Below are 12,500 nucleotides of genomic sequence, written 5' to 3' on the forward strand. Positions count from 1 at the left end.
GTATCGATACAGGGACGCCAAGTATCGATATTTAATTATTCATAAAAATAATATATATATTTTTCTTTATAAGGAAGTTGCATTGTTCATTTCAATACCTGTAATAGTACAGTAGTCCACACACACACACATGTGCATTCAGTTAAGTTGGAATATGACTGTAATACAAACAGTTCAGTTTGTCAGGTACATGCAACACAGAGCACAGTGTTTACATCTGTCTGCTTGAGAAAATACCATGTTCTGCAATAAAAATTATTTGAAGTGAGATGGACAGACTGAACTTTATTTTATTAGATAAAACATGTTGACAGTTTTACTTTGCAGTAAAAAAAAAAGAAAAAAAATCGCAATATTCGCGATATATCGAGTATACTATCGTATCGCGGCGCAAGTATCGCGATAGTATCGTATTGCGAGATCTCTGGCGATTCCCACCCCTAGGAGAGATTGGTGCGTGTTAATAAGCATCTGACTGAACTGCCCTGGGGCATTCTCCTTTAGGCTCTCCCTATGACAAGCTGTTTCCACTTAGAAGCCTTGTCGCTCTGTTCTAGGTCACGTGACTTCAAGGCTAACTTTCACAAACATTCTGAAATGTTCATTTTTCACATAACTCATTATGCCATGTCGGGTTAAGAATGATTTAACCTTGTCAGAAGAACTCAGTTCAGTTCAGACACAGTTCAGACACACGTCAGACACAGCTCATTAGCTCACCACCTCATTTACTTGGTCTCAGAGGCCTATTATGACACAGAGCTGAGAGTTATGTCAGGCTATATTGTATGTCATTATGCAGGGTTTTCCATCGGGAAGGTATGACTTATCTCATGATGTTATCTTTACATTCTTGTGAGATGAACAATGTGTGCAATTATCATCCCTCATCCAATCCAATCCACTTTACTTATAAAGCACATTTAAAAACAACAAAGTTGACCAAAGTGCTGTACAAGTCCACAACATAAGATACAACATAAAAACATAAACAATTGAATAAAAGCACACAATAAAAACAAGTACAATGTGTCACATAAAAAGGGCAGGTCTCTCAAAAATTGTTTAAAACACCGAAAGCCAGAGCAAATAGATGTGTCTTGAGGCGTGATTTGAACACCTGCAGAGTGGGGGCCTGCCTAACATGCAGTGGCAGCTCATTCCAGAGCTTTGGGGCTGCCACAGCGAAAGCACGGTCCCCCCCTAAGCTTCAGCCTGGACTAATCGTAATCACCATCCGTCATGATTAGCATCCTTCATGATTATCATCCGTCATGATTATCATCCTTCATGATTATCATCCTTCATGATTATCATCCGTCATGATTATCATCCTTCATGACTACCATCCTTCATGATTATCATCCTTCATGATTATCATCCTTCATTATTACCATCCTTCATTATGATCATCCTTCATTATTATCAGCCTTCATAATTATCATCCCTCATGATGTCCAGCCTGATGTTCTGTGTTCTGCTGTACCAGCCTGTTATCTGCATCTGTCCTGGCAGTTCAGTAATAATGATAAGGTTATGATTGTGTTGTCATTTGATTGACATCCTTGTGGGGCGACGGCCTTCAACAGATGAGATTACTTCATTGTGGAAAATATGAGATTTGGGATTTAACATTGTGTCACATTCCTTTCACAGTAACGGGTGCTTCCATTGGCCAACAGTTTAATCATATCTGTTTCATAACACATCACTGTCATCAATCCACACCTGACACTAGGATTAGATCCTGTATGCACATTATTTATAATTATTATGCATAGAATCTGCATCAAATGATTCAAAGTCTTAATGTTATTTTCCCTCTGACTAAATGAGTTGATTTTCTAATCGCTGCTTGTTCTCCTTTTCTACAGAGACCTGAGGTTCAACAAAATTAAGGATTTACAACCTGGCTCCTTCAGACGACTAAAGAACCTCAACACACTGTAAGTAATCCTCTCTATAGTCCAATATATCTACAAACTATCATCCAACTGATGTCCCTACTGTAAATCAGCAATGGTTGCTTGCTTGAAAGAAACTTCTATGGGTTTTAAATAAAATCCAAGGCTTCAGGAATACTATGTCTCATTGCTCTAAGAAGTATGGATTGATTGCCAATTATTCCCAAGAAAGTTGTGTTTGCAGTGCACACACACAGACTAATTATTGCTGTCTGTTCTGTTGTGGTTTCACATACAGTATAGATCAGTTTATAATCTGTTCTGTCTGGTTTTGTGTAGCTTAGTTTATAATCTGTTCTGTGTGGTTTCACTCATGTAGCTCAGTTTATAATGTGTTCTGTGTGGTTTCATGTAGCTCAGTTTATAATCAATTTATTTTTCCACTTCCTCTCTGCCATGCATCGTACGTCAGACCTGCAAGACAGAGCATCGCTGAGCTAATGAGGCTAAATGTTACCAACGAGGCTGTGCATTGGACCTGGGTTAAACAGTTCAGTAGGTTAAACAGTTCAGTAGGTTAAACAGTTCAGTAGGTTAAACAGTTCAGCAGGTTAAACAGTTCAGTAGGTTAAACAGTTCAGCAGGTTAAACAGCTCAGTAGGTTAAACAGTTCAGCAGGTTAAACAGCTCAGTAGGTTAAACAGTTCAGCAGGTTAAACAGCTCAGTAGGTTAAACAGCTCATTACGCTAAACAGCTCAGTAGGTTAAACAGTTCAGCAGGTTAAACAGCTCAGTAGGTTAAACAGCTCAGCAGGTTAAACAGTTCAGCAGGTTAAACAGCTCAGTAGGTTAAACAGCTCAGTAGGTTAAACAGCTCAGCAGGTTAAACAGCTCAGTAGGTTAAACAGTTCAGTAGGTTAAACAGTTCAGTAGGTTAAACAGCTCAGTAGGTTAAACAGTTCAGCAGGTTAAACAGTTCAGTAGGTTAAACAGTTCAGTAGGTTAAACAGCTCAGCAGGTTAAACAGCTCAGTAGGTTAAACAGTTCAGCAGGTTAAACAGCTCAGTAGGTTAAACAGCTCAGTAGGTTAAACAGCTCAGTAGGTTAAACAGTTCAGCAGGTTAAACAGTTCAGTAGGTTAAACAGCTCAGTAGGTTAAACAGTTCAGCAGGTTAAACAGCTCAGTAGGTTAAACAGCTCAGTAGGTTAAACAGCTCAGCAGTAGGGGTGGGACGATACATCGATCCAGATCGATACATCGATGTAATTATCAACAATCGAATCGGATCGATGCGATGTAATAAGATCGATTCATATCGATACTCTTATTTTGAAAATCCTGTGGCGAGTCTCATATCCGCCCAAGAACAACAGCAGTAGCTCCGTGTGTGTAGATGTTACAGCATAGCATTCTCACTTTCTGTGTGTGTGTGTGTGTGTGTGCGCGCGTCTTTGGAAAGACCAGATGAGGTCAGAGGAGTTTGATGTTTAAATGTTATTTAAACATAAACAATATAATACATAATAAATGTAGGCCTATACATGATCATGCAACATCAACAAATTGTTGTAGGAACGGTTTGGGAGAGGGAGGTTGTGAGTTTTGAGTTCCAAAAAATGTAGCTTAAAGTTTAAAGCTCAATATATAAAAACGTGGCACTTTACAGTGAACAGGAGGTCTATTTGTATTAAAAACAATAGATTGATTTTCCTTTAAATGTCTGGAAGAGCTCAAAAATACAAATGTCAAATGATATTTTCATTACCTTTTTTTTGTTGATCTAAATGTTACTGATTGTGTTAAATGGGCATATGATATCATCTCATATCGATCGCAGGCACCTGAATCTAATCGTATCGTATTGTATCGTGAGAGACTTTGTGATATCGGCAAATATCGTATCGTTGTCCAAAGAATCGATATCGTATCGTATCATGATGAAACTGGTGATTCCCACCCCTACTCAGCAGGTTAAACAGCTCAGCAGGTTAAACAGTTCAGTAGGTTAAACAGTTCAGCAGGTTAAACAGATCAGTAGGTTAAACAGTTCAGTAGGTTAAACAGTTCAGTAGGTTAAACAGTTCAGTAGGTTAAACAGCTCAGTAGGTTAAACAGCTCAGCAGGTTAAACAGCTCAGTAGGTTAAACAGTTCAGTAGGTTAAACAGCTCAGCAGGTTAAACAGCTCAGTAGGTTAAACAGTTCAGTAGGTTAAACAGCTCAGCAGGTTAAACAGCTCAGTAGGTTAAACAGCTTAGTAGGTTAAACAGTTCAGCAGGTTAAACAGTTCAGTAGGTTAAACAGTTCAGTAGGTTAAACAGTTTGGTAGGTTACCTTTTGAATACTTGAATAATCATGAGGGCGTTGAATGAAACTCAGCACATAGGACCTGGATTCACAAATATCTGTCAACAAATCAGTCAAAAACAGGTATTTTATTTTAATTGATTTCCATCATTGCCCATTGAGCTGAGCTGTTTATCACGAGTGAGTGATGAGTGAGTGAGTGAGTGAGTGAGTGAGTGAGTGAGTGAGTGAGTGAGTGATGAGTGAGTGAGTGATGAGTGAGTGATGAGTGAGTGAGTGGTGAGTGAGTGAGTGATGAGTGAGTGATGAGTGAGTGAGTGAGTGAGTGAGTGAGTGAGTGAGTGATGAGTGAGTGAGTGAGTGAGTGAGTGATGAGTGAGTGAGTGAGTGAGTGAGTGAGTGAGAGTGAGTGAGTGAGTGAGTGAGTGGTGAGTGAGTGAGTGAGTGAGTGAGTGAGTGAGTGAGTGAGTGAGTGAGTGAGTGAGTGAGTGAGTGAGTGAGTGAGTGAGTGATGAGTGAGTGAGTGAGTGAGTGAGTGAGTGAGTGAGTGAGTGAGTGAGTGAGTGAGTGAGTGAGTGAGTGAGTGAGTGAGTGGTGAGTGATGAGTGAGTGAGTGAGTGAGTGAGTGAGTGAGTGAGTGAGTGAGTGAGTGAGTGAGTGAGTGAGTGAGTGAGTGAGTGAGTGAGTGAGTGAGTGAGTGAGTGAGTGAGTGAGTGAGTGAGTGAGTGAGTGAGTGAGTGAGTGAGTGAGTGAGTGAGTGAGTGAGTGAGTGAGTGAGTGAGTGAGTGAGTGATGAGTGAGTGAGTGAGTGAGTGGTGAGTGAGTGATGAGTGAGTGAGTGAGTGAGTGAGTGAGTGAGTGAGTGAGTGAGTGAGTGAGTGAGAGTGATGTGAGTGAGTGAGTGAGTGAGTGAGTGAGTGAGTGAGTGAGTGAGTGAGTGGGTGAGTGAGTGGTGAGTGAGTGAGTGATGAGTGAGTGAGTGAGTGAGTGAGTGAGTGAGTGAGTGAGTGGGTGAGTGAGTGAGTGAGTGAGTGAGTGAGTGATGAGTGAGTGAGTGAGTGAGTGGTGAGTGAGTGAGTGAGTGAGTGAGTGAGTGAGTGGTGAGTGAGTGAGTGATGAGTGAGTGAGTGAGTGAGTGAGTGAGTGAGTGAGTGAGTGAGTGAGTGAGTGAGGAGTGAGTGAGTAAGTGAGGTAGTGGTGAGTTAGTGAGTTAGTGAGTGAGTGAGTAAGTGAGTTAGTGATGAGTGAGTTAGTGAGTGAGAGAGTGAGTGAGTGAGTGAGTGAGTGAGTGAGTGATGTGTGAGTTAGTGAGTGAGTGAGTGAGTGAGTGAGTGAGGAGAGAGTGTGTGAGTGAGTGAGTGAGTGAGTGAGGGAGTGAGTGAGTGAGTGAGTGAGTGAGTGAGTGGTGAGTGAGTGAGTGAGTGAGTGAGTGAGTGAGTGAGTGAGTGAGTCAGTGGTGATGCACCGCGCTCTCCGTGGTGCTGAAACCTTCGTCTCAGATGTACCAACTTTATATTTTGGGAGGCAGCCAACAACTATGAACACATAATTTATATATACGTAGCCTTTGGCCTATTAGACCTATTTAGCCTACTATGCTTTTTGATAAATTATGTAATTAATACATTACTTACAATACAACTTTACAATGTACAAAATTAATACAATACACTTTATACATTATCTAAGCCTTATTCTTACATAAGTGTTCCCGCAAATTCGGTGCGCCGGCCTGCATTTTGATCACGTGGGCTCGTTCACCCTAGTCTATATTCCTATCCTAACAACACATTGGCAGGTGTACTGTAGCTGACGTTAGATGGGTTGGCTTTGATTCTCTATGTAACATCTCTCTGAGTGCTCTTCTCCTTTATCTTGTTTCGTGTCAGTAATATGTACATTCTTGAGGATGTTTAACTGACTCATCAAGCATTCATCAGAATCAGAATCAAGAAATGTGTTTATTGCCAACTAAGTTTGTACATTTGAAGGAATTTGTCTTAGTCATTTGGTGCATCAACATTAACAGACAATTAAAGTAGATTAAAAGAAAATGGAATATTTGAACTAAATTAGAATAAAAATACAATATTATGTAATATAGGACAGGGCTGTACATTGTGACAGATTGTGAGGCATTCATCAAACTATTTTCACATTTACCCCAAGTATGATGGGTGTGGTGAAAGGGATAGAGCTGGACATGTTAAATGCCTTTCCCTTAAAACATTCCCTCATGCTCAATAACATCAGTTCTGTGGATTTGATGTGCAGTATACCTGAATCCTGAATCCCCGTGATAGATGCAACATCTGCACTGCAGCTTACATGAATATTCCTATCTTCAGAGTGAACAACCCTTCCGGGCAGGAGAAAAGCCTAGTTTTCCTATCAGACAGCCAGCGGTGCAGACTGTTCAGGGAATTATACCGTTGGGAAGTCACATCTTAAACAAAAACACATCCTAAAGAAAAACACAGAAGAGATGTGCGGCATATTAAGGAAAGCCTACTTGTCATTTTCTGCCACACGGTTCAACACAAGGTTTAAAAGCACTGCCACACGGTTTAAAAGCTGCCACCACAGTTTAAAAGCTGCCACCACAGTTTAAAAGCTGCCACCACAGTTTAAAGCTGCCACCATAGTTTAAAAGCTGCCACACGGTTTAAAAGCTGCCACACGGTTTACCACCATGGCCCATAACTCAGCGCTTTTGTTCAATTAGAACCGAAGTAGGTCAGATGACTTTGACGTGAATTTGCTTGGTATTTGTTCTGGTCTCTAGTGAGGGCTTGCATGAATACCTAATTGGACACGGTGTTTAGTGTTGACTCGAAGGCAATGACAACCATTTCAGTCCACGTTTTATCCTGCGTCCCTGGTGGTTTCAAACGGCAGAAGGACTTGAGACAGTGACTGAACAGATGCCCTCTCTGCAGCCCGACACACTCTCACTGTGACAGAGGTCAGAGACTTCCCCCAGAACATGATTCAAAAGGCTCAGTGCCCACAACATAATTGTAAAGAAGTAGCTACAGTGAACTAGTGAGGATTATGATTAGATTACAATTTTGTTCCTCACATTTTACCCCATTCACACACTGAGGGCCGTGGAGGCGACCATGCAAAGTGCCAACCTGCACATCGGGAGCACTTAGGGGTTAATTGTCTTGCTCAGGGACACTTTGACACGCTGCCCGGGAGGAGCGGGAATTGAACCGGAGGGGGGGGGGGGGGGGGGGGGGGGGGGGGGGGATTACCAGAAACGATATTATCATGATGCTTGAGTCACAATATTGTAATATCACGATTTATTACCTTTTTTCAACAGCAAATGATGTCCCCAACGGAATCTGCAATAAGAATATAAATATGTACAGCATCTGTTTTTATCTAATAAGATACAATTTTCAGTCTGTTTCACCTCATTCCAAAATGTTTTGCCGCACTAATAATAATCACCACATATTTTTGTAATTGTAACTATCGATACTTGGACTCACAGTATTGATATAATATCGTCGGCATGCTAAATATCGCTGTATGGATTTGTTAGTAGTTAGAATAGAATAGATCTTTATTTGTCATTGTTGGTACAACGAAAATTTGTTAGGAACATCACCACTGGCATACAAACATAAGATATAGCATGTGCAAAATAATAATGTCAATAATAATAGTAATATAGTAATAAAGTATCAATGTCCCAATGTCCTCAATATAACATACCATCATTGTCCCAAGTGCATTTAGTGCTAGTGCAAAATAAATTAATAAATCTAAATATTTCAGTCCAGTGAGTTGATGGAAGGAGGGGGGGGGGGGGGGGAGGGGGCGTTGACTTGCAAAGGATGAAATAGTGTATAGTGCAGCAATGCAAGTCCGGTTCATAGTTATTGTTGTAATGTGGGAGTGGGAGTTATTTCACCGGGGTGGGATGCGGGGGGGGCAAGTTGATGTTGGTCGTTGAGCAGCCTGACAGCCCGTGGGTAGAGGCTGTTCCATGTATTTATGTGTATTTATTCCATGTACAAGTTCCATGTATTTATGTGTCTCCTCCATCACTGTATCCAACACACTGACCCTGGTCTCTCTCTCTCTGCTCCGCAGCCTGCTCAACAACAACCACATACGCAGGATCCCCAGGGGGGCCTTCGAAGACCTGGAGAACCTCAAATATCTGTAAGTTGGCCTCTTTAACGTAAATGCTGTTTTTTTCCTTCTGAGGTCAAGGGGACCACGCGGTGGTAGTGTCCTGACAGACTCAGGAGGGGGGAGAGGGCCGCCGTTGTGTCAGCTGAGGATGAATCACAGTGCAGCTGCAGACACGTCGTCTCTCAGGCCTGCGTGTGTCACCAGAAGACAGACGTCTGCTGTCTGGAAGAAGTCGGATGTCGCCAGACTCTGCTCAGTCGGGAAGGAATGTATCAAAGCGGGGGAAAAGGAGTCATTGGAAGGGAGTCTCTGGGTCTGATCCTCATCAGCCCGGGGGGCGGGGGGGGGGGGGGGGGTTGAACCAGGAACCTCCGGATTACCAGACGAGTGACTCGGTGGTGGGGTCGTTAGTTTCCTCTTTGTTAGTAATCGTCTACAAACCTGCGGCTTCAGTTGTGGTGGGAGTCCTGTCTGTCTTTACAATCACAGACACTAGTAGGTAAGTATGTCAGAAACGTGTCTCTCTGCACCTTCAGCCTAATCTCCCTGACTCTCTCGTTTGACCCAGCCCCCCTAGCCCCCCCCCCCTCCCTTCTTTTTATCTAAATACATTTTATACTTTTGTCTTTTCTATTAGTTTTGTCCGGGTTTAACCTGATTCAGGGGCATCACCAGAGTTTGAGCTCCAGGGGGGGGCTCAGATCCCTCTGAGAGGGTCATTTTAAACAACCTCTAAATGCTCTTCTCCCATGAGTTTTGACACGGGAGCGGAGACATGCTTTCACTCCGGCTGTGAGTAACCTGTTTAGCTACAATGATTGATTTGTACAATGATTCATTTGTTCGATGAATGAACAAAAGATCATTAAAGGGGTCATTATAACCACTTAAAGCCCACATACTTTTGGTTCCAATATCAAGGTCAAAGTCAGCAGTAGGTGCTACAGTACATTCAATTCAATGCAAACCTTTATTATTCTCAAAAAGGACAATTGAGGTCACCCTCATTTTCAATATCGTCGAGACTTACATTTCGATGCATAATTTTATTTAAATTTTTTTACAATAATAATAATAAATAATAATAACTATCTATATAGCACCTTTCACACATGGAATGCAGCTCAAAGTGCCCCACAGCAAATAGCATAAAATTAACATAGGCATACAATTAGCATACAGTTGACATAATAAAAACAATGCATAAAGTGCAGACATAAGAATAGGCATAACATAAGTACAATAAGTACAGTGTTGCTCGAAGGCATGTGAACAGCCAGTCCCCCAAACACCCCACACATCAATCCCCACCACATCCCCATCCAAGCCACACCCCCTGATAAAGCACGTCATGACAGAAGGAAAACACAAACAGCCCGCGTGCCACTCACACGCCATGCACGGTGACGGGAATGCCACCCCCGCTGACCGCCCCATCTCCTCGCCACCACGAGGAAACCAGCAAACCATACACCTTTGGAAAGATGGGACCCTACAGAGTCATTTGAAATGCAGCCCAACACAATATGTTAGACATAACACACATAACAATAGACATAATAAATATAACAATATGTCAATATGGTATGTCTATTAATATGCAATAAACATGTAGAATCCCACCTATTAAAATTATAAAAATTCTGAGAATATAGAGGATGGGGACATTATATCTATACCTAATGATAGCCATTGCTATGCTCAATTATGTCTGTAAGATGTTACAGCAGCTTTTGGCTTGATACCATTTGTTATAAAGATTTGTTGAAAAATGTAAACATGGTCGGAAATCCTTCCAGAATGTCCCATTAAGACACCAAGATGCTGAAGAACACCCTAGAACAATGCATGCTGTTATTTGGTATCAAACCCTGTTGACCTCTGAAGATCTTTTAAAGAAATGTATTTTCCGTGAATGGATGGTGAGCAATTCTGTTCTGGAAATAGCTTATTTTCAATATACCTTACCATAATATCCTCTGAATGACCCGGGTCTCTGGTTTTTGGTTGTAACGGCTCACAAGGCTTTGATTATCCTAGCGGTCACAGTAGGTCATTGTATACAGTGAGGTCAGGTTTAAAATAAATTATAATAATAATAATACAATAAAATAAAATAATAAATAAATAAGTTCTCACTACATTTAAATGGTTACTATGGTACATCATAGACATCATCACACATGGATACAGGTGGGCTCCTTGGATCCACATTAGTCATTGAAGACCAGTTATGGACCACGGTATGCAGAAATAGGCAAAATACTATATATTTGTGTTACAACTGTGTGGTGTTTCCCTAACATTGGGCATGTGTGTGTAAAGGGGACACTCCTGCACACCCATAGACCTCACTGTCATTCAGATACACACACACGCACGCACGCACGCACACACACACACACACACACACACGCACACACACACACACACACACACACACACACACCACACACACACACACACACACACACACACACACACACACACACAGAGGGTAGTGGAGTGACAAAAGAGAGAGAGAAAAGGGAGGGGGGGATACAGGGTGATACAATGGAGAGAGACACTTTCTGAGAGACAGGTACAAACAGAATGGTTTAAAATCATGGATTTAATAATATGTCCAGGAGTTACCACCAGGCTCTTGATTTCTAACCTGTGATATAGACACAGCTCTCCTGTGATTAGAGAGGAGCAGTGGAGCATACCGGCTGCTGGTGAAACCAGACTACTGCTCTCAATGGTGTGTTTATATAACGGCTTTACAATTTGTTCCTCACATTCACCTATTCACTCACACATTCACACCGTGTGGCGGAGGCAACCATGCAAGGTGCCAACCTGCTCATCGGGAGCAATTAGGGGTTAAGTGGCTTGCTCAAGGACACTTCGACACGCCACACGGGAGGAGCGGGATTCGAATGCTACCAATGAGGCAACCAGACTACTGCTCTACTGCTGGTGTGAACAACCAGACTACTGTTCTTCTGCTGGTGTGAACAACCAGAATACTGCTCTACTGCTGGTGTGAACAACCAGACTACTGCTCTACTGCTGGTGTGAACAACCAGACTACTGCTCTACTGCTGGTGTGAACAACCAGACTACTGCTCTACTGCTGGTGTGAACAACCAGACTACTGCTCTACTGCTGGTGTGAACAACCAGACTACTGCTCTACTGCTGGTGTGAACAACCAGACTACTGCTCTACTGCTGGTGTGAACAACCAGACTACTGCTCTACTGCTGGTGTGAACAACCAGGCTACTGCTCTACTGCTGGTGTGAACAACCAGGCTACTGCTCTACTGCTGGTGTGAACAACCAGACTACTGCTCTACTGCTGGTGTGAACAACCAGGCTACTGCTCTACTGCTGGTGTGAACAGCCAGGCTACTGCTCTACTGCTGGTGTGAACAACCAGGCTACTGCTCTACTGCTGGTGTGAACAACCAGGCTACTGCTCTACTGCTGGTGTGAACAACCAGGCTACTGCTCTACTGCTGGTGTGAACAGCCAGGCTACTGCTCTACTGCTGGTGTGAACAACCAGACTACTGTTCTACTGCTGGTGTGAACAACCAGGCTACTGCTCTACTGCTCTACTGCTGGTGTGAACAACCAGACTACTGCTCTACTGCTGGTGTGAACAACCAGACTACTGCTTTACTGCTGGTGTTAACAACCAGGCTACTGCTCTACTGCTGGTGTGAACAACCAGGCTACTGCTCTACTGCTGGTGTGAACAACCAGACTACTGCTCTACTGCTGGTGTGAACAACCAGGCTACTGCTCTACTGCTGGTGTGAACAACCAGGCTACTGCTCTACTGCTGGTGTGAACAACCAGGCTACTGCTCTACTGCTGGTGTGAACAACCAGATTACTGCTCTACTGCTGGTGTGAACAACCAGGCGACTGCTCTACTGCTGGTGTGAACAACCAGAATACTGTTCTACTGCTGGTGTGAAAAACCAGACTACTGTTCTTCTGCTGGTGTGAACAACCAGACTACTGCTCTACTGCTGGTGTGAACAGCCAGACTACTGCTCTACTGCTGGTGTGAACAAACAGACTACTGCTCTACTGCTGGTGTGAACAACCAGGCGACTGCTCTACTGCTGGTGTGAACAACCAG

General features: G+C 42.7%; 1 protein-coding gene across 1 annotated transcript in view; it reads left to right on the forward strand.

The window, feature by feature from the left end:
- The window catches only part of LOC311223723 (peroxidasin-like), a gene marked incomplete at its 3' end in the record, with an annotated part of 112,417 nt that overhangs the window by 52,082 nt on the left and 47,835 nt on the right, over positions 1 to 12,500 (forward strand). Inside the window, exons 2-3 of the mRNA XM_084308495.1 lie at positions 1,875 to 1,946; positions 8,321 to 8,392. Of these exons, the coding sequence (XP_084164621.1) occupies positions 1,875 to 1,946; positions 8,321 to 8,392 (144 nt within the window). The remainder of the gene's footprint in view (positions 1 to 1,874; positions 1,947 to 8,320; positions 8,393 to 12,500) is intronic.

Source organism: Notolepis coatsorum, assembly GCF_963971535.1.
Source record: "Notolepis coatsorum genome assembly, chromosome: 2".
Taxonomy (NCBI): domain Eukaryota; kingdom Metazoa; phylum Chordata; class Actinopteri; order Aulopiformes; family Paralepididae; genus Notolepis; species Notolepis coatsorum.